Here is a 23771-nt window from a genome sequence, read left to right as displayed (position 1 = left end):
GAGATACCGAGGTGAGTCTTCTCACTATACTGTACCTGGAAGGGTACCTATGTGTGACCGGAAGGTCTTGTATGCTTTGAGATGTATGTGCTATATGTTGTTATGTGTTATGTATGTTATGTATGATAAGGACCGGAAGGTCGATACGGGTAGGAACGGAAGGTTTACCAGGATTCGGGATGGAAGTCCCTTGAGACACTTGGATCGGAAGATCCTACAAAGTTATGGCCTGGAACAGCGTATGTGTTATATGTGGTATTTTGGGGAACTCACTAAGCATTTATGCTTACAATGTTGTGTTATGTGTTTCAGGTACCAGTGAGGATCGCGGAAGGCGTCGGTCTGATCAATACACACATGAGGAGTTTTACATATTATGATCTTGGGATGTAATGTTATGGGTTGTTATGTGATACAATGACATTTTTATAACTATTATGAATGGAAGTGTGTTTTTAAAATGTGAAAAATTGTTTTGAAATTTACGTTGTTACACACGGACTGTTTTGAGTGACTTTAAATTAAAATATTTCAAAACTGTTTAATATGAAAATAGTTTAGGTTCATACCTCTAAAATGACTACTTGCACATATTCACACGATTTTTCTATAATTTATGGTGAATTTTACAAAATTGTTTATCACTGTAGCCACGAATTCGGACCAGTCTATGAATATGAAGGTTTTCACACTAGTTAGAGACTTCTAAAAATCATAATAAATTTTATGAACAAACTAGACACATTTTCTAAACTCTCAGAGTTTACGGATTTAGTTTCTACTTCGTATGATTTTTCTGTGATTTTTCTAAAACAGTGTTGAAATGTTAAAAACAAGTTAACAGCTTACAACTTTCATAACACTTTGTAACATGTTGATCAAAGTGTTAATCTTTGATAACTTCATATTTTATATGTGATTTTCTGTTGAACTACACTTATATAACAAAAAAATTGTTTACTAAATTGTAAGAGGCCTTTATCGTTACAAACAATACAAGATGAAGCATAATAAAATAGTTGATGTGCACGGAAGTACCTACTAATTGTAATATTTATAACCTAACAAAATTAGACTAACTATGCACTTATAAGCAGTGTACCTAGTCAGATTACAGTATAGCTTAGGTAAGTTGGGTGTCAATAACAGGGAACAGTGTTACTTTATTTACTACTAAATTAATCTAATTATTAACAAGCTAAAGGGTTTTTATCTAATTTTGCAGTTTAGATGAACTTAATTTTTTAACGATAACTTAATCAATAAACAAAATACTTCTATTAGCTCGAATCCACTTTCACTCAATGGTTATACATTAGCTATAACTATTACTGTTGGTGACCAATTAAGATAGTATTAGTAGTTTAGTTCTAAATCTACTAATTATTAATCAATTCATGTAATTCTATTTATGTTCATACAATAGTTAACACAGAATCAATTATTAATTAAGATTGGAGCCATGAAATATTGATTAATCAAAACACAATTACAGTCATAATATGAGTTCTCTAACACAACTTAATTTAATTATTCAATTACTAATCTAAGATTGGTTTGATCTTAGCTCCAATAACTAGTGTTCACTATATTATTAGGTATTCAAGTTCATGCTAAATTGTGTTCACTAACTACACAAAACAAAGATTCAAAGCAATTAAATAACTAATTCAAGCTTGCTAGGTAAAATCAATCAACACAAGCATATCACTAACAATTAAAGTTAAATCTAATGCATTAAAACCATGAGTTCCAGCTTCATCTAGCTAACAGAAGCAGCTAGATTTAGTTGGACATATTAACAGGTAAACAAACAAATATTATAATCCAAAACATATTAAAGTGTACCAAACTATGAATCAACTTATGTACTTCTACTTCCTTGGTGTTGAAACCAACTTCCAGGTATTTTTCATCTCTGAATTTTCGTCTCCAAGAACCCCTCTTAGCCACCAAAAGTCTTCCAAGTCATAGGGTACAAGGATATATATATTTTCTGGAAAATCATGTTCCACGTCGTGGCAGGAAGCTCCACGTCGTGAATTCAGGAACTATCCGTATTCGCCAATGATTCTTTCTTCGCGTACTTATCTTCTAGAAGGATCGATTCCTCGTCGTGGCCTTTACTCACACGTCGTGGCTTAAGCATATTTCGTGAATTTCTTAATCTTTTGTGCTTCAAGTCTCCAATGTTCCATATATTGTCACTTTTGGTCCGTCTCTTTGAAAATGCTTTATTTTGGCTGCAAATAACATTTTATCCTTATAAGTATCATAATTCTATATAAATAACCAAAATAATAATACAGTGTAGATCAATATTGCCTAAAAATCTGTATAAATATGACAATATCAATAGTCATGTTTTACTATACATTCTACTTACACATAAAAGGTTTACTATCCGTTACAAACATTTTGATAAACTACAATAGGTTTAGTTTATGTTTCATATACATTACAAACAATCTTGATAAACTATAGTAAGTATGGTTTATGTTTCATATACATTACAAATAATTATGTTAAACTATAATATGTATAGTTTATGTTTCATTTACATTTCGAACTCATTACAAAAGGTTTTCATTTCATATAAACGGGGTACGAATACAAAATACCGGGTTTATACAAAAAGGGGTTTTTAGTTCATTTCACATAAATCAGTTAATGAATAAATTTGTGAGACATTCGCTTCACGTTACCTATAAAGTAGAGCATTAAAAGTCCTGTAATTGTAACCTTAGTTTATTGTCGGGAGAACATGATAGTTGTGTATAGATCTATATTGGGTCTGACAAACCCGCACCCAAGCTGCTTGCAACAGCTCGGCCGGCAGGTCAGGGGTGACAAGTTTCATTTAACTTTGCAACGCCTGAAGAACGTTGTATACGAGGCCGACTGGGTCATATCATGGTTATAATAACTCACATGGGGTATTAACAAAACATAAGATTTACGGGTTTTACTTTCAATTAAACGAGTTTATGTCGATTTAAACTTGCATAAATTACTTTAAGTATGGAAAATTAGTTGTACATTTCGGTCTTGACATTTAAGACTACAGTATATTTTAAAAGGGAGATATTGGATTTCTGGAACAAACATTACTTTTACAAGGAAAGAATTTCAAACACCACATACAAAGGCTTATGAACTCACCAACTTAATTGTTGACACTTTTTCGAAACTACTTGTATTCTCAGAAAATCAGTGAACCAGATAAACAACAACTTTTGAGGATGGGACGCTCATGAAGTCCTCCATCCCCGGACGTTTCCGCCATCCTTGGTTTGGGGGTGTGACATAATGTATGGAGCTTAGGTGGTATTTAGATTAAAGAACATAATGAAAGATCTATATGTTCAAGAATCATTATGTAGTGATATTTTCTAATAACATGTGATCCTATAGTGTCACACCTAATAAAATGTAGACACTTATTGATTGTGTATTAACAAATATTATCAAGTCTTGTATTTAATTGAAGAAACATACATAGTACATCTCACTATGACACCCACAATGATACATAGGAGGAACATAAGAAGTTTGAAGTGGTCAACAAACAATAGACCTAGTCGACCATTCTATTTCTCGAAATTAGAAACAAATGTATTTCCTTTGTTTATAATAAAAAATATTTGTTATGTTTATAAATGATTTGTTAATAATAATATTCATTAATTCCATAGTAATTTTTAGAGAAGTCCTAATATTTTGGTTATCGGACAATTTTCAAAGAAGTCCTAATATTTTGAGCAAACTAACAAAAAATGATAGAATAGCGGCTAAATCTATGAAACCGGCCAAAAATGGTTTTTTTGAAGTTTTAGCCGGTATTTTGTACTTTTCTATAAACAAAATTTAATTTGAGACTTTTTCATAAACTGGACTAAAATTTTAAGGACTTTTTTGAAGAATTCGATATTTAGAGGGTGTTTGGGAGTGTTTTTTTTAACTAGAAAAGTGTTTTTAGATAAAAATGCTTATTTGCTTATAGTGGTGGTAAAAAGAGTTTTTTAAAAAGTGTTTGAATAAGTTTTTATAGTGAAAAAATCAATAAGTCAATAAGTTAAAAAGTGTTTAGCTTAAAAATTGCTTTTTGAAGTTATTTTGGTTGAAAATCTATAAGCAGTTTCAAAAAATCACGTTTTACATGCTTATTAAAAAGTGTTCATTGAAGCTTATGAAAAAACTATTCTGAAAAGTGATTTTGAGTTTGTCAAACACTTTTTTTTGGTTTATTAGCTTTTAAAAAAACCAATAAACAAATAAATATTTTTTAAACGCAATCTCAAACACCCCTGATATAGATATTCCAACCCACCCAACTCCCAAAAATCTAACTATTTTAACTCAAAATAATCGTAATCATGATCAACTTTAAATAATCAAAACAAGTAGGTACTTACAAGTGAAGAATATAGCACTAGATCATGACAAAAACACCCAATATCTTTTATTGATTAAGTGAAAATCTAAAGCTAGATTCGGCCTACAAACACTATGAATGAAAGTGATAGCTTGAATAAATCTAAAATCTAAAGCGGCCCATTGGAAACCCCTATCCAACAAATGGTTTGCAAATAAACTGAGGTAGAAACCGCACCCAGTTTTCTACAAAACTAATGAATTGAAATTCAAGAAAACAATCAATTATGAGTGCAATTTCAATTTCCCACAGAAACGGAGAGCCATAAACAAAAAGCGTAGTTGTTGTATAATAATAATAGTACTATTTCAAGAAAAGAATAGGAAAACTAGTCACATGCAAGGAACCTCAGCAAAAGGAAGAATCCAAGCAAGAAAAGTATTGTCCACAGATTTACTAATAAATATAAACAAATTTTTTTAAAAATATACTCCATCCATAATTAGAGTCAACTGAGAAGATCTTTGAATCTGGATCTTGTTATGTTGCTTAAAAAGTCACATTTGACCTAAGGATTACAAGATTTTCATTCCGGATATCCTTCATATATGGGAAGTGATTTGTATACATTGGTTTTTCTCCACACAACAATTTATATTTTATATGGAAAAACTGTTATGAATGAATCAACTTTTATATAACTTTTATTTTCCAGGGTATAGACTATAATATACAATCTGTTTATTCATTTATAGTACAATAACACTATAGAAAGATTAACAACGGTAATAAAATAAGCAAGTAATGGAATTTATTATTACATTTTATGATCATATTTGGTTTATCGGGAGGAAGGAATGAAATGAGTTTTCATGAATTTATATTATATGTAAATACAATATATAATTTTAACTTTGAACTAACACGATTCTATATATTATTTAATAATAATTATAGAATTTACTTTTTACAAATGTAAGATATTAAACATAATAAAAGTTCAATAGGAACTCAATTAATATCATAATAGAAAATTAATTTCTAATTAATTTTAGAAAAAGTAACAATTTATTAAAAAATATGAGATTCTTAAAAAATTAAAGATGTGTGCTATTAAAAAGCTATCTATAAAAATAGTTTATAATTTTTTTTTTCATTCCATTAGCTAGGTGTTGCAATGAATAAATAACACGCCATGCATAATTAAAGGAATGAAAATTAATCAAATAAAATAAAAAAATCATCTATCTTTAGAAATGGTGTATTCGTTACATCACGAAAAACAAACATTTTTTTTATTCAAATGATATAATTTATTCCATACCAAACACTACCTTACCTATGCACAACATAAGTCAATTTTTGCTTTCTATTTGTAGACATACCCCTCAGGAATCATCATCAGGTATTAAGGAATAATCATCAGGTATTAAACTCAAGACCTATACTTAGGTACTGTTTGTTTTTTTAAGCTAAAATATCTGCAGTCTGCGGATCACATCTGCAAGCCTCTGCGGCAGAAAAGGTGGACCAAATGTCTGCAGTCTACAATAAGAAGACTATTTGTTTTTAACGTCTGCAGCTGTTGAAATAAATTAATTTTTCAAACTTAATTTCATATCATAAAAATAAAAAATGTATTTTCAGCAAAAAGAGAAAGAAAAAAAAAACGGGTGGTCTTTTTTTTTTTTTTGGTTAAAATGAGGTCTGAAGACCTTTGAAGACAGTGACCTATGTCTGCGCCAAGAAGACCTCGCGCAGACGTTTTTTGGTCTGCGCACTTCCAAAAAATAAACACTCTGCGAGGGCATATGTTTGCGCGATGCAGACAAAAGTGGTTGCGCAGCTCTTCACAAAAAAAACAAACAGCCCTTATTGTTATAAGAAGTTGAGTGTTGCTATTAAGACATCTTTTAGACACCCTATAAACATCTTTATCAAAAATCAACTAATAGTTAACTATTTTTAATCATCTTTTTCAAAAAACAATATAATTTTAACTGATAAAAATACCTTAAAAATTATATAGGGTATCGAATGGTAAATAAAATGAATACGTATTAATTACTCATGGTACATCTACAACCACCTTTCCTTACAAAATTAACTTCTTCTGATTAAACTATTGGTAAAAATAGCTTTGTTCCCTTGTGGGTTTCCTATATATACCTCACTATATCAAACATATTTCCATCATCAAGAAAGTTCAATCTTTAAAAAAAAAGAGCAATAAAGAAAATGGAGATCCCTATGATCGATTTTAGCAAGCTTGAAGGCAAAGAAAGAAGCGAAACAATGGCACTTCTTCACCATGCTTGTGAGAAATGGGGCTTCTTTCAGGTATATGTATCTGATTATAATTAATCTCAACATAATCGTTTATATAATCTTGATTACAATCGTAATATATAAATTTGAGTTACTTGTGGACACTAGGCACTTATGCATGTTAGCCACCTAGAAGGCTAGCTACTGCATGTGTACTTGATTCATGATTCAAGACAGTGTGGGCCCCATCAGCTGAAGAATAACTCTTTTGTAGAAAACTCTTGAGTATAATCGTTTATATAACTTTTTGCTACGATACTAATTATTATATTTTTATGATATGTAGATTGAAAACCATGGAGTTGATAAGCAACTGATGGAGAAAGTGAAAAAACTTGTGAATCAACATTATGAAGAGAACATGGAGAAGAGTTTTTATAACTCTGAAATTGTTAAAAGTGTTGAAGAGAAAAACAAAACAACCGATATCGATTGGGAAAGCACTTTTTTCTTATGGCATCGCCCGAATAACAAAATCAACGAGTACACTAACCTTTCTGAAGAACTTCGGTAAGTTAATTATTTTTATAAACAAAATGGAAATCAATTCTTATATTTATATTTATATAACGAATACATGCAGAAAAACAATCGATGAATACATCGATCAACTTATAAAAGTAGCCGAGAAGCTTTCTGAACTCATGTGTGAGAATCTTGGTCTAGAAAAAGACCACATGAAAATGGCTTTTTCAGGAACCAAAGGTCCTTCGGTGGGGACAAAAGTTGCGAAATACCCAAAATGCCCTCACCCAGAACTCGTAAGAGGTCTTCGTGAACACACGGATGCCGGTGGCATCATTCTATTGCTACAAGATGACCAGGTGCCTGGACTTGAGTTTTTAAAAGAGGGTAAATGGGTAAATATACCACCTTCGAAGAACAATACTATTTTTGTTAACACGGGTGATCAAGTTGAAGTGTTGAGTAATGGATATTATAAAAGTACAGTTCATCGGGTTATGACTGATAAAGATGGAAGTAGGCTTTCGATTGCCACTTTTTATAACCCTAATGGCGAATCCGTAATTTCACCCGCTCCTAAGTTGATGTATCCGAATCGGTATACTTTTCAAGATTATTTGAAGCTTTATTCGTCCACTAAGTTTGAAGAAAAAGGGCCGAGATTTGAATCTATGAAGAAGATGGTCAATGGTCAATGAAATGGTGAAATCTTTATGCATAAGAGTCAATGAGCTCATACTTGTTTGTGTTTTCTTTTATTACCTTTTGTAAACTTTTGATCAGATTAGTAATGTTGTTTTTTTTTTTTTTATTATATAATATGTTGCCTTTACTTCTTGTGAGCTCTTTGAAAGCAACTATGTGATAGAAAGTCATGTTTCATAATATTTTCTTCTCTATCCCAAAATTAATTGTTTATGTTTTCTTTTTGGTTTGTATCAAAATAATTGTTCACTTCAAAAAATAAATATCACTTTTACTAAAATATCATTCATTATTAGTAATTACCATAAAAATAAATACAACAATTGTTATTTTATTTAAAAAATTAATGGTAATTATTGTTTTCTTAATCTATATATGTTTTTTCTTTATCCTGTGGATAATAATTTAGGCACGAAGGAAATACATTCAAACCTACTGTTAACGTAAATTAAATTAAATTGATAACTAACGAAGAATATATTATTTTGTAAATATAAACTTTATTCAAGAAAATATATACCCTTCAATAAATTTCATATAAGCATATTTCATGTTAGCTTAAAATATATACTACATATATTTGAAATAGTCAAAATTATTATTTACCATTTAAAAAATTTGCTTACAAAAACTAAAAACTAAATCCTTTAGAATAGAATTATAATAAAAACACATTTTGGTTGAACTTTTGAAAAAAAAAATTAATTGGGGTTTTGATTTTTTTTTTTTTTTGTAAAAGATTAGTGTTATTTAAGATATATAAACAATAATAATTTATAACTATAATATATCATTCCTTTTCATCGTTGAATGCAAAAAAAAGGGAAAAAAAACACCTTTTGCTATTTGTAATGTCAAAAAAAATTCAAAATTTGTCATTCAAATGCATTCCATAACAAATTAGCAAAATTCATACCCTCATTGGAATCTTGAATTCTAGATTACATGTGATCTAAACTAAAATGCACCAATTCAAGATGCTACAATATCTACCAAACCCTAGTTTTAATCCCCAAATTTTCAAAAACCCAATTCAATAAACATCAAATACTATCCAATTTTGACAAAATCGATTTTTTCAAAAAACTCGATATGTCACCAACAGCTTCAGAAACTACCACTTTATGAATCTTTAACAAAGAACCACACTTTGTAACAAAACACAACATAAAGTTTGCAAATTTCAAAGACTTTGAGAAAACTTTAGCAAATTCTTGAATCTTTAACACAATTTGGTCAACCGAATCTTGACTCAAATGAACATTATGATTCAAGATATTCTGGAAAAGGGTAAACAGCGGTTCAGTCCATACCAGTTTTTCACACACTAAATGCTGATAACAAGAAGGGCATATATGTCTTTTTCCATCTAATTCGTCTTCAGAAAGTAGTTTTTGACAGAAGGCGGATACATGAGCAGGGTGTAAGCATTCTTTAACAATCTTTGTGATTACATCACAAATTGGGGTATTTATGCCATTTTTGTGAAGGATTAATGGAAACAGAAGCGCATACACAGCAGCCTTATGATGCACCTTGCAGTAGTCGATTGTGGCACTTACAAGAACACGTGAAGCTGGTTTTTCAAGTGTTAAGAACTTTGGAAGCAAAATTGAGCATAATATATTACTTGTCCATTCAAATTCGTCTTCTTTTCCATTCAAAAGATGAGATAACAGAATTGGAATCACTTCATCATTTACATTCCATGGTTGAATCAAATCCAAAACTTTTAAAGATTCTCCCTTTCTTTTAACACAAAGTTTTTGAATATCATCCGCAATTTCTGCAGCTTTTAAACTTGATTCCATGTTTAGTATTCTTGTTTTCAAACACAAAGCTGTTTCTTCTGTTTCATGGTCTATGGGGTCGATTTCAAGATGAGTCGATTCAATACTTTCAAAATTTCCATCTTTGCTCTCTTCAACTTCCATTATTGTGTATTCATCGTCTTCTGATGAGACATGTGGTGTTTTTGTGTTCAGATCGTCTACTGAAATGGGAAGCCATGGAAGAATTGGATCATTGGAGTTAGCAGCATCTTTAAGCCACCCTGGCACTGCTCCAAAACTTGCTTCAAACTTTTCTTCTTCGGAATCTAGATTGAAAGAAGAAACCCATTTGGAGTTTGAGTCAGACACAACATCAAACAGTTGGTGTGCAGCTTTATTGACCCAAAAATCAACTGCTGTTTCATTGTACAGTATATCCCGTGCAAGTTTAGACAAGTCTTGTTTATTGAACTTTGCATGCTCGTATGTAAGAAATGATAGAATTCGAGCTTGGACTGCATTGGGTAATGTTTGTAGCCACATAAACCTGATAATCGGGGGAAAAGTACAAAGTGAAAGAAAGAACCATTCAAGCTTATATGATATATGCATTAAACAAAGTGAACAAGAATGATGGAAAGCTAATGTATTTGCATTAAAGGCACGAAATTTATGAGAAAATCATAATCATAATCCTAATCACTTAGCCTAAACAGTAAAAATTAGTTTCAATGTACATCCAAACACCCCTCCATTTAAATAACCCAACCTAAGCAATGTCGGGTAAATAAACAGCTAGAGAGCATACAATCTAGAGAGGCTTTCGGTGTAAGGAATTAATACAGAGGCAGACAACAGTACTGAAGCACTTCATTAAAATTTCTATCGTAATTCACCAATGAGGGGTCTAATCCAGTGATGAAATCATGTAAAATGATCATACACATGGAAACTAGGAAACAAAATTGGGGTTCTCACCTGTGTTTACTAGGGAGTGGAGATGAGGATGAAGAAGGAGAGCAGACGACGTCGGCTTCGGTGGACTGCATTAGGAGAGCGAGGAAAGAGGCGGTGGAAATCGAAATGGAGATGGAGGAGTTTAACGAAGGATTGAAGGAAGATTGTAGCCATAGCGATGCTTCTGTTTCAGGACATGTGGAATTCATGAATATATCAAGCAATGGAAGCCATGACTCCATACTCGACTCTTCGATCACTAGCAAATGAATTCAAAGGGTCCTTTTGGGGAAAGATCGCGCTTGGGTTAAAACTTAAAAGAAGTGTTAATCGCTAATTCGCCGCTTACAACAAAAATGTTATTTATTTATTTATTTAGTTTCTAATAACTATATAAAAAGATATTAAAAAAACATTAATTTCACTATATCCCAAAAAATTATTAGTTTTTATTTTAATTGGTTCCTCGTATTTCTTTTCTAGGTATCTAGATGCATAAATTATAAAATTAAAATTTAAAAATACTATTATTTGAAATATAGAGGGATTACGGAGTTCTCCCCTATTACTTGGCATTTTAGTCATCATAGGCAAGGTTTTAAATGGCGTGAGGCGTGGCGTGGCGGCAAGGTCAAACCTCAAGCTTAACGAGTCATGATGTTTTTTTAAGGCGTGATGTAAGGCGAGAATTTTGTATTAATTTAAAATTATATTACCACATAAATATAAATTTATATTAAATATAATTATTTTTCGCAATATTAGTTCAATAACTAATAACAAAAAGTTAACAAAAACCAAAATACTTGTATCTCCGATTAGAAAAAACATAACAAATAGCAAAAAACTGTGTCTCAAACGAAAAAACACGCGCTATAACACGCCATAACGCATCATGACACGCCATATCGCACATTGCCACACGTCACGCCTAACACCAACGTTATAAGGTTTTTCGTAACGGCGAAGCCACGCCTCACGTCATGGCGCGCTTTTTAGAACACTGATCATAGTTGATCCATATGGCATTGAAATGTCGTCAATGTGGATTTTCTTTTAAAATTACCTAATTTTGAGTTCCGTCTGTAGTGAATGCTCATTAACTTCATCAACAAACTATGGTAATTTACAAAACAAGCTCTTAAATCTCATATATAACCCTAATTTCGCTAATTTTAGTTGGAATTGTGCTACTTTTTTTCTTTTTTTTTTTTGGAAAACCTCTTGTTCAAAATTCGGCGATTTGGTTCTAGTTTGGGGGAATGGATCTTGTAAGGAGCCTAGAGAATGAGAAGAAATTGAAATTGCTCGAATTTTAAGCATTTAGAAGATGAAAACTAACAGAGAATGAAGAAAAGAGTTCATTAAAACCTACATGTTTTGTTTGATGAATTAGATGAAGATAATTGTAGTTTTGGATTAGACAAAGTTACAAATATCGAGATGTTCTTTCTCATCTCTATGTGTTTCTCCTTCCCACAAGGAAAAGGAGGTCACGAAAAATGTTTTTCTTCTGGCAACCAGACATTTGAAACCACCATGAATGTCTTTATCTTTCTCTATTTAATCAGAGTTTTCCATGGATGAATACAATAGAAAAGAGATGCCTGATTATAGTAACTACAACCATCGTGGACCTCCGTTTGATTTTCGATGAAGATGTAGTGGAGGTGGAGATTGAATACAAAGAGAAAACCAAATACGATGTTGAGGACATGTTTGTGGTTCGATGGTTGGTTGGCGGTATGCTTTAGGATTAGTGATGTTGTGTGCAGATCTTGAATTTAGGGTTACAAATGTTGTGTAGAGATGTAAGGTGGTTGAACTTTAGGAGACACGAAGAAGACGATCCCTAGGTTGTATAGACAATGCAACTTAGGCGTAATATAAGAAAAAAAATCCATACCTTCTCTCTTATTTGGCATTAGAAACTGATTATACCAGGTGAGTTACCTAAATTAGCATGTAAAGTGAAGTTCATGCCCTAGAGACGCGCGCGCACGCACACACACACACACAAGAAAAAAATACACTTAAAATAAAAATTGATAATTGATTAGGCTTTGGTAACACTAACCCTAAAACATGATCACCAAAAGGACTTCAGTTTTAATTTTTTTTTTCAAATATGTTTTCTTATTGATCGGAATGGTTATTTCAGCAAAATATATAATGTGTATTTTTTTTCCATCAAACATTTTTCAATAAGTTATATCTATTCATGTTCGAATTTTCATTTCAAAGCGTCTAATATCACTTGTTTTCAATCAGATGTTATATTTTAAGCTTATGTATCATATCTACTTCCCATTTTTTTTAATGTTTCTTTAACTTTTTCTTAGACTTTTATAAAAACCAAAGTGTTTTCTTGAAATTCAAAAATTATTCATATGATTTCAGATTTGTTTTTGAAATTTTGGAATAGTTTTTTTGTTTGTTCGAAACCTGTTGGAAATGTATTTTTTTTTTTTGTTAGAAAAAGTACTTTTAATCCGACATAAAAATTGTTTCTCAACCAAATGCACTATTTGATGAAAACATTGCAGAATGTTCCAATTATATGTTTCATCTTTTGAACAATGTTTTAGCTTATAATAGCAGAGGCTACATATACTAAAATGTGTTGCCACAACTGTTGATATTATAAAAATTATTGAATATATGTATCGCCTATTGAAAAATGTTGTTTTGTATAAAATAAATTTAAGACTAAATGGAAACGGGTGAACCTTTGGTATAATATGAAAAAAAAAAATACCCTAATAAATATTTTGCTACATGTTTATATCTCATGATTTATGACACTTATCACTTTGTGGTGTTTTTGAAAAAAAAAATATTATTGTTTCAATTTTAAAAATTGAAAAGCCATATATTTATATATGTAAAGTACTAAATATAATAAATATGATATTAAATTGTAATGACCTTTTTTTTTATTTTAACAAATATTTATTGTTTACACTTTAATGTTTAATATTTTTTTAATCAACTCGTGTAATATACGAGTTTTACACACCTACTAATGAATAAAATATTTTTAGCTACAAATTACTAAAGAGTGATATAATTAAAAAAAATAAATAATAATATTTATAGTGTATAAATTTATTATTTTCCAACTTCAATAAATAATTAAATAGTAATTGTTTGTTATTTATCAATCAACAATGGAATAAATAAATAAATAGTTTATTAACAAGCTAAATAAAATGGTTTATTTAGTCAAAATATCAAATTAGTTAATCATGCATGTAAAGAAACGAGCCTTTTGAATCCTACCAACTAAGTTTTTAAGGAAGTTGTTTTGGTCATAATGACATAATAACTCAAAACAGCTAAAGTCGTAGTTCATTCCTTCCTTATGATATGTGTCACTTTCATCAACTATCCCTTCTCTTTTGGTCATCGATCTCAAGCAAAAGATATCACTTTTGGTAGAGGGATTAAATAAATATTATTTCTACTTTTTTTTCCTATCTTTTTAATTTAATTTATGACAAGTGTATAAATTTAAAATCTCAATACAAATTTAAATTAAATTTAATAATACTTATGTTAGTTTGTTTAACATTTAATGTTTATGCTCTGTGTGGATATTTGTAGAGGTTACCTATTCATGGTAACTAGTATTCGACATCTATGAATATAACAGGTGGGATAGTAATTGTTGAATTCCTTTATGGTTGTTTTACTTGATTTATTAAGTTCTAACTGGATTCATAGCTTTGGAGGGATAATTACACTTTTAAACCGTTAATATGCATATGATGTACTTGATTACATAGTTGTTGGAATGAACAATCCCCCAACAGTGGTATCGGAACCACTTTTAAAACAAATAAATCGCTATATTAAATTATTTTTTCTTGTTTTTATCACGTTCTTCGTGTTCGTGGTAATAGTAAAAAATAATTTAATTGGAAATTGGATTTTGATGATTTAAATATTTTTATTTTTAGAAAGTATTATTTTTTTTGAACTGCAAATTTTTTATTAAACCGCTAGCAAGCAGCTAGTGGCAAAGTAGAACATTAGAAAAAATAAAAGTACAAGAATTATATCAAAGGAAAAATGCATCAAGAAGATCAATTTAAGAAGGTACCCCCTCTCATGTTTTTTATCCACATGAAAAAGTTCATATTGATATCTTCAAAGATACAGGTCTAAGATGGAGCAATATTGTTAAAGGAGCAATAATTTTTGGCTTTCCACAAAGACCAAAGAGCCGAAAGAATGATCGCGTGAGTCATCTTTAGTTGAGAAGGTGATTTGGCAAAGGAGTGGGAGACAGAGAGGAGATGCACAACATAATTAATATCAGAGAGATCAAGCTCGCACCAATCTTGAAATATACTCTAGACATCTCGAACTCAACAACATTCCCATAGAAGATGTATAACAGATTCATCACCTACACCACACAGATCGCATGTACCAGAGCTTAAAACAACTCCTCTTTTTATTAGCTCAGTTTTCACAGGTAACCTATTCAATACAACTCGCCATGCAAAAAAAAAAAAAAATGATTTTAATAGGTACCAGATTATTCCAAAAGTGTTTATACTCAAGTGGGAGATAGACTTTTGATTCCCAAACTTCACGTAAATAACAATCTTGAGGCGATTGGCAAGGACTTTTGCAATCACCTTATAAATGCATCCAATTAGGTTAATCGGACGATAATCCGACAGAGAAATCAGATCCTTGGTCTTTGGAATTAGGGAAATAAACCAGGAATTGCATCCCACGTTGAGAGTACCGCCTGTGTGAAACTGGTTAAAAATATTCACGAAGCCAGCTTCAAGAGAGCCCCAAAAGAATTTAATTAACTTGAAAGAGAAGCCATTAGGCACGGGGGCTCGCTCATTACCACAAGCCTAAACAACTGCTTTGATTTTAGAGGATAGGAAAGGGGCTGTGAGATGAGCTGCTTCAGAATCCGAGAGAGTACGAGAAAAATTACAGGAGAGCTTTGGTCTCATATATATGAGGGATTCGGAGAACTTATACATTTTGGTTGTTCATTCGTTGTTCTTACCTTTTGAACATGTTTTGTTTGCTTGTAATTTAAGTTGTTATGGTTCGGCCATTTTGTTACTATGATGTAAATTTTGTTACTGTGATGTAATAGTTAGGCAACAACAACCAAGGCCCAAAGAGGAACGACCCAACCCAAGTGATACAAACAATCTAGATCTAGCCCACTAGAATCCGATCCATGCGAGGCCTATCTAAAATTTTCCCTTCTTCAGTTCATTTAGCAACGTTTTTGCACCCTCAACAATGATACTTTTGGGGGAAAAATAGTAAATTTTAATTTTGTCCTTTCTATTGATTCAAATTAGTTCATGCTAATTCAAGAACTACTCATAGGAATTTTTGGGCTTGAGCAACGCATGGTTTTTTTAATTAATAGTCGATTACAAAATCGTATGATGTTTATTTTATGCTTTTATTGTCGTATGTTTATAAAACATTTAAAAGCATTAAGATTTGAGTTTTAAAATGATAAAGTTTATTTAGTAAATGTTAACAAACTTATAGAATTGTCTTCATAACTTTGTTCATAGTAAAATTATTTTAACAAAATTTTCTTATAATTGCTTTAAATCTCTTGACAATTATCTTTATATTCATGATATATTACGTAATACAGATTTTTTTTTCTTGTAAAATAAATGTACATGTATAATAAAACAATATAAATTTAAATCTTTTAACCTAAATATTGGAACAACTCCCATATACATTCTAGACATGATAGACCTAACCATATTCTACTCCAAATTAAATTTATAGGTCTTGGGCTAACCTAAACAACAAATTCACATGTTCAAATTGGGATAATGACTTGAGAGGGTAACATACTATTCCATTTTGTCACATTTGGTCACTAAACTTTTTTTTTTGCTCTAATAGCCATTTAACTTGCTCATTCGTGTAAATTTCACCCCTACGACTGCTTTTTGCCGGTTTCAATGGATTGGTCCATCCTACATGCCAGTAAGATCCTACGTGGCATGTAGGGCTAATGTTATTAAAAGAGGGGTGTATGTGGTTCCTTGATTGTGCCCTAATACCCCTGATGGCTTCCTCCTACAGCTTCTCATCATCCCTCAATCGATCAAGCAAGAAATCAACTGCGTACGATACAAAAACTTGTGATTGTGGGTTCCCTGCACGTATTCTAACATCAAAAACACCAAAGAATCCAGGGAGGCATTTCATGGTGTGTAATGAGGTAAACTATTTCACTTGAATCTTCTCCCTTTTCTGATTCTTTTTTCCTAATTTGAAATCTCATTATGAGTTATTTGTGTTGAAGGTTAAATGCAAATATTGGAAATGGTTAGATGTAGAACCTGTAGAAATGCCTTTAATGGAAGTGGTGGAGGGAATGAAAGTTGAATTAGTAGCATTAAAGACCGAAGTAGAGAAGGTGAAGGAAGACATGGAACAAATGAAGAAGGAAAAGTACTCTGATGCCATTGCAATGAAGGAAAAAATATATAAGTTTACCATAGGATTTCTTTTTTTGATCATCGTGTATATGATGAAATGATGTATTTAAAGATGTTGTTTGAATGGAATGAATGTATTATCTTAACTTCTTGTTGGAATGGAATGAAGTAATTTTGATTGGAATGGAATCATAAAGTAGTAATTTTGACTAGAATGGAATCACAAAGTAGTAATTTTGACTGGAATGGAATCACAAAGTAGTAATTTTGACTGGAATGAAGGCATATATGTACAATTAATAGCATTACACATCAAAGACTTCTTTCTAACTCCAGTCAAAAGCTTAGCTAATTCCAGTCAACATCTTAGCTAATATGACCATAATCTTTCATAATGCTCAATTAGACTTCCTTCAATTAATAACATTACACATTAAGATGTTTAAATAACTTGTAACAGACTAGAAAATAGGAATTGACGAAACTACCCTTGGTAGTCAAAACTGGTTAACTGTCATATTTCAGTTAATAACATTACACATCAAGATGTTTAAATAACTTGTAACAGATTAGAAAATAGGAATTGACGAAACTACCCTTGGTAGTCAAAACTGGTTAACTGTCATATTTCAGTTAATAACATTACACATCAAGATGTTTAAATAACTTGTAATAGATTAGAAAATAGGAATTGACGAAACTACCCTTGGTAGTCAAAACTGATTAACTGTCATATTATCTAACAATATAGGATTCCATTCTTTGACTGTAATGGAATCATTGAGACAACAATGCATAAAAATAATAAGAAACTAATTGAATACGGTGGTTGAATTCATTGCAAATACTCCATCAATATTCTAAATTAAATAAAGGGTGAATAGTTGTCTGCATACACAAAAGATAGGACAAAAGATTCCTTCTAGGGACCACAAAAGAAGGGCCACCATGTGCCCACAAACCCAAAAGAAAAGCATAAATAACACATAGTATTGTATTTACATCACAACTTGATAACAAAAGATGTGCCCACCCACTACCTACACACCTACTTAATTAAGGACTACAGGGTTCTCTGCACTGCTCCCAACCCCAGGTATGTTCCTCCTCAATGCCATTTTGACAATCCTTTCAGAATATTTCCTCCGTCCAGTTCTACCAATTGGGGCCCTTCTTGGGACAGGCCTTGCAGCTGGTGGTGGTGGTGGAGGTGGTTGGCCTGCTACTGGTGGTGGTGGTGGAGGTGGTTGGGCTGCTGCTGGTGGTTGACTTGGTCCTGCTCCACTATCCCTGGATGAACTTGGTGCTGCAAAAAAATTGAAGTCTTAAGATTACATATCAAAATGATGTATTATGTTCAGATAATTGGGACATTTACCTGATGTATTTGTTTGCTGCTTAGATGGACACTTTTTCTTGTTATGACTTGGTTCCTTGCGAATACTACACTTTATCAGGGATCCCCTTCTTGTCACAGAATGTCTAACTGGTCCACTCAACTCCCTTTCCACTGCATCCCTCTTCCTTTTCACTGATGGCCTACCAGGTAATCTTCTTCTTTTTGGAGGCAAAGGCTTTCGATAAGGAACTTCTTCCCACATATCACTACCATTGAGAGGGTTAATGCTATAATTATAGCATTTTAGATAAGCCTCTTTACTGTATGATTGGGACACATATGTTTCTGCATCTTGATTCAGGGAAGAGATTGCAGCTACTCCATGTAAGCATGGTATCCCTGTAAGTTGCCATATTCTGCATGCACAAGTCTTTGCAATTAGATCCACTCCATATGCTGCATCATGGAACCTAACTTCATACTTTTGATAACCACAAGGAGTAACCCCCCACAATCTGTATAAGGCAATAATGACTACAAATTAATAACTAATAACACAAACTAATACTTGGATATATGAATTGTAAAACTACATGTTACCTCTGTTTAACCTTCAAATCTTGTATACGCTTCCTAATACTTGGACAGATATTCAAATCCCATTCAATTCCTTCTACTCTAAGACTGTATATCCTCTCCATCACAAATATCCTAATCTCCTCTAGCATAGTGATGATTGGTTTCCTTCTAGCATGCCTAATAGCAGAATTGAAACTCTCACTCACCCCATTCTCAACTGCATCACAATCTCTGCCCTCTTTAAAAAATGCCTTAGACCAGGTACTAGGATCTCTGTCCATAAGGTACTCATATGCTTGAGTATCTAAAGATTTGTTCTTTTCCATTACATGTTTGAACTTCTGTTCAGTACTAGCTCTAACAGCCCTCCAAAAAAGCTTCCTGAAATGTTGACCGGTAAACCTTTTAGCAAAATTAGCCACAATGTGCCTGGCACATTGTCTGTGTTCAGCTTCTGGACACCTTTCTTTTACTGCTTCTAGCAACCCCTACAAATAACAACAACAAAATTAGTGAAACATGCATAAAAACATATGTATAAATATGAACCAATGTTCACCTTGTGTCCATCAGAAAAAAGGGTAATGCCTGTACCAAGACCACCGTCAATATCATCCATGATAAGATCTATGAACCACTTCCATGTGGCCTTGTTCTCAACTCCAACTACAGCCCATGCTATAGGGTAGATTTGGTTGTTTGCATCCCTCCCTACAGCTGCCAAAACTTCTCCCCTCACAATACCCTTTAGAAAGCAACCATCAATGCCAATCACAGGCCTGCACCCTTCCTTCCAACCATCACTTATAGCTTTAAAGCAGACATAGTACTTAGAAAAAAAGTTGTGGAATCTGGCATGATGTCTACATCCATCCTCACAGTAGACCCAGGGTTTGTCCTCAGAATTTCATGACCATATGACCATAATCTCCCATAATGTTCAATTAGACTTCCTTCAATTTCTTGTAATGCAAATTTCTTTGCATTTCTGCATTGCCCCTCACTCACATTTATATTGAATGTTGTTGAAACTTTAGCTTTCATCTTCCTAACACTGATTTTTGGCTTCTCTATAATTTCACTCATAAACTGTTTTCCTAACCACTTATAAGTTACTATAGACCCAAACTTAAACACCCTGCTACAATTATGTTCACTAACTAAAGATTTTATCTGAAAAGTCCTCTCTTTACTCATCCAAGAGGCCCAAAGTCTAAATGGACAATTAGGTGACTTGTTTTTTTTGCAACACTTAACTAACAACCTTTGGGAGTCATTTTTTTCAAACCAGAGATCATATCCACCAACAACTGCATAGTTGCTCAACATGTTTTTAAGCTCATCAGGGTTAGAAAATCGCATACCTAACACTGGTTTCATCTGATTCCATGGTTGTCTATCATCATGTACAGGGTATCGAGGTTCAACATATTCAACACCTTCATCTAATGTGTCTACACAAAGTTTGTTTAAGAACCTGTCACCCTTGGTTTTGTTAGCTGGGAATGGATATTCAACATCATCTTCTTCATGGTCAACAGAATACGTCTCCGAGAATACCGAGTCTTCATCCTCTTCACAGCTGTAGTCTTGATCTTCATTTTCCTCATCCTCAATCCATTCGAAGATTGGTTCATTACAGTGGTCCACATACACATTCATTCTCCTCTCATTTGCATAAGCCAAATCCAAAAATTCTTTGTAATCACCGTCATTCACCAGTGTATGAATTCCCTGACTTAAAGACTCTTGTGGAAGGCAAAAGTAAATGTCTTTGCTTCTAGTTCTGGTGAGCTTTTGAAGGAATTCCATGAACTCCTCCTACTTAAATGCATTGAAGTCAACGTCTCTTACTGATTGTTTGTCGGGATCAAAGTATACTAATGGGTTGGGTGCAAACGCTCCATTATAGTGGAAATCCACTACAATGAAGTTTCGATCAATGGGACATTGAGATGAAGCCATTACAGAGACCGATTGAATATTGAAGGAGAAAAAATCGGGGGTTAATGAGACTTGGTGCCCTAATTGAATTTAAGGACCAAACGAGACTTCACTCTTACCTTTAATGAGGATGGGAGGCAAAATCGGGGCCTACATGCCATCTCATTGGCCACCTAGGAAAAAAAAGCCACATCAGACCCATGCAATCGTTGAAACCGGCTATAATCAGTCATAGGGTGAAATTTACACGAATGAACAAGTTAAATGGCTATTAGAGCAAAAAAAAAAAAAGTTTAGTGACCAATTGTGACAAAATGAAATAGTATGTTACCCTCTCAAGTCATTATCCCGTTCAAATTTCAACGATTTAACTGGGTCATGGAAATAATGACATTAAAAGGTACACATAATTTTTTAGAGTTTCTATTAGTTTTACAAGAAGTTCAATTTTTTTTGTTTGGTATTAGGTACTTCTATATTTTTCTTTAAACAAAAAGATTCAAATCCAAAAACTACTTCAAGTAGTGTTAGCTATTTTATATTTTTGCAAATTGACATAATTATACTTTTCTAAAATCATGTTTCTATTTTATATTTTACAAAAACATCATTTTATGTAATTTTACATGTTTTAAAAACTTCAAGCTACTTTTGATGAACACTCATAATAGTGATAGTAATTTTCGACCCAACTTGTAACCCGACACAAAAATAAACGAGTTTAGGTTGAAATTTCTGACCCGTTAACCACCAACCCATTTATTTAATATGATGGTTATTTGGGTTCGCGGGTCAGCACATCAACCCGTCTATATATTGTATTTAAAAAAAGAATTATTTATGAATCAATGAAATATACGATAGAATTCTACTTTGCATGAATCGTTTTCAATTTCATCCGGATGTTTATGAATTTATGACTTTATGTTGGAAATCTATTTTTTTTTTAAATTGTTGTTTATTAAGTTATTATGTTACATTGGTATTTGATTGTTCATTTCATTATAGTAAATGTAAAATACTAAATATTAATTAATTTAAAGACATGTATAATTCGTATAAAAAGGTTTAATTTTCAGCTTACAGCTACAAGCTAATTTTAATTTTACGAAACAAACCCTACAATGAAGTTACGTGGAACTTTGTTAGATCTGGTTCTAAACACAAAATACATATATGTATGTAAGTACGTATGTGTGTACGCATATATATGTATATGTATGTATGTATATATGTATAAGTATGTTTTTTATACAATTATTATCAAAATTCTTAAAATGTTATTTTTCTTTCCAAAAAAACTGAAATCTAAATGATCATATCAAGGAAATATAGTTATATAACCATCAATCCTTCATAACCTAGTGCGAATGCTCATTGGTGTGACATCGATCCCTTGCTTAGCATATACGAAAAAACAAAAGTAAGTGCTACTACATTCATCATTGTCTTTGCAATACGTTTGAAGCTTGATCTCTGTTTAGCCTAAAACGGATCATTCCCATATTTGCACCAAACTTTTTAGAGAAGCCAAACACAAATTATCTTTCCACTAGACGCCCACAAGTTATGTTTTCATTACGAAAATAATTAAATGTGGCAAATCTTATCCAAAATTTTGAACCTCTTACAATATATAAGATCAACAATATAAGTATACTGTATACGATCAATACACAAAATACGCCCCTTCACGTACCCATAAAAAATTTGTACAATCATAATCCCATTACATATGTTAAGAAAAGATATAAACTCCTATTCTATAGCGATTGTCAAAATCGACTATATATATGCTTATTACAATATACATTATTTAAGAAGTAACACAATATTTTGTAATTCACATTTCCCAAGTTTGTGCTCAACAAAGTAATAATAAGATCATCTCACCACTAACCATTATAGTAGTGGGTGATACTTCAACACCACATCCAATCACTAAAACTATAAGATACCCACTATTATATCCTTCATATTTTTGAACTATTTAAATAATAAAAAATTTAATTAATTAAAGACATAGATAGAGAGAGAAAAAAGATGATTGAGTGTGGACTTGTGGTGATTATTGCTTCCCACCACAAATGACCCCAGAACATCTCTATCACTAGCCACCACTAACATATCGGGTGGTATTCACAATTGTGGTTCGTAGCCACGTAGACCACAAATCCATTCATGATGACAATTACAGATGGTCTCTGATTTTATATCAAACGTATAAAGATTAATCCTCTAACTTGCATTTTGAATGTATAAGTTTGTGGTTTATTTAGGATAGTCTTTGCATGATTAGAGTTGAGCAAAAAACTGGGTTTCAAAATATGTCTCTATCAGTCTCGAGTTACATCTCTTTATTCAAACCAGAAAAATGAGAACCGATCCTGGTTACGGACCTTAAAACCTTATCCGTACGTAATCGGTCTCATACCTAGTAGCCATTAGTTTACTCATGGTCCCTTTTTTTAACCAACCAACCATGTATTTGAAAACACAAAACTCTAGCAAGAAGCGAGAGAAAAAACCAAAACATTACAAATTGTTTATAGAGAATTGCAACCAACAATTCCAATAAAAAACTATCTTAGTGTCTCTTTCAAAAAAAAAAATATATCTTACTAAAATAAATTAGTAAATCCATCCTGACCAACTCCTTGAACCACATTTAGGCCAAAATTCAAGGTTCGGTTTAGTTGTCCTTTTTTTTTTTTTTTTTTTTTTTTTGCAAAATAAGTCTTTATTGTTTTTGTATACATTTAATCTTTATGGCCGGTTTCTTCATGTTTTGTTCACGCGACATTCTATGTGAGACAATCATTAATGAAAAATTCTTATATGTA

The 23771-nt window shown here is 32.0% G+C and overlaps 2 protein-coding genes across 2 annotated transcripts; one reads left to right on the top strand and one right to left on the bottom strand.

Moving 5' to 3' along the window:
- The first annotated feature begins 6555 nt into the window (after positions 1 to 6555).
- Positions 6556 to 8005, top strand: ACO1 (ACC oxidase 1). The gene is made up of 3 exons (XM_078965608.1): positions 6556 to 6715; positions 6990 to 7213; positions 7287 to 8005. The coding sequence occupies exons 1-3, from the start codon at positions 6614 to 6616 to the stop codon at positions 7864 to 7866; spliced, it is 906 nt and encodes a 301-aa protein (XP_078821734.1). The 5' UTR covers positions 6556 to 6613; the 3' UTR covers positions 7867 to 8005.
- A 754-nt stretch (positions 8006 to 8759) lies between these two features.
- LOC145004097 (fanconi anemia group E protein FANCE protein) lies at positions 8760 to 10902 on the bottom strand. Its single transcript, XM_078962997.1, has 2 exons — positions 10624 to 10902; positions 8760 to 10192 (listed from the first exon to the last, which is right to left on the bottom strand). Exons 1-2 carry the CDS (start codon positions 10842 to 10844, stop codon positions 8917 to 8919), a joined length of 1497 nt encoding a protein of 498 aa, XP_078819123.1. The 5' UTR covers positions 10845 to 10902; the 3' UTR covers positions 8760 to 8916.
- Between the last annotated feature and the right edge of the window lie 12869 nt (positions 10903 to 23771).

The sequence above is a fragment of the Lactuca saligna genome, chromosome 7, assembly GCF_052625555.1.
Source record: "Lactuca saligna cultivar CGN05327 chromosome 7, ASM5262555v1, whole genome shotgun sequence".
NCBI classification, from domain to species: domain Eukaryota; kingdom Viridiplantae; phylum Streptophyta; class Magnoliopsida; order Asterales; family Asteraceae; genus Lactuca; species Lactuca saligna.
Note: the sequence above shows the minus strand (reverse complement) of the source record. Positions and strands in the feature narration are given on the sequence as shown.

Excerpts from the sequence above, each read along its gene's own strand:
- ACO1 (XM_078965608.1), top strand. The coding sequence starts at position 6,614 with ATGGAGATCCCTATGATCGATTTTAGCAAGCTTGAAGGCAAAGAAAGA. Across the intron at positions 6,716-6,989 it reads AGAAATGGGGCTTCTTTCAG|ATTGAAAACCATGGAGTTGA; the intron begins GTATATGTATCT and ends TATGATATGTAG. Across the intron at positions 7,214-7,286 it reads AACCTTTCTGAAGAACTTCG|AAAAACAATCGATGAATACA; the intron begins GTAAGTTAATTA and ends GAATACATGCAG.
- LOC145004097 (XM_078962997.1), bottom strand. The coding sequence starts at position 10,844 with ATGGAGTCATGGCTTCCATTGCTTGATATATTCATGAATTCCACATGT. Across the intron at positions 10,193-10,623 it reads CCACTCCCTAGTAAACACAG|GTTTATGTGGCTACAAACAT; the intron begins GTGAGAACCCCA and ends CCCGATTATCAG.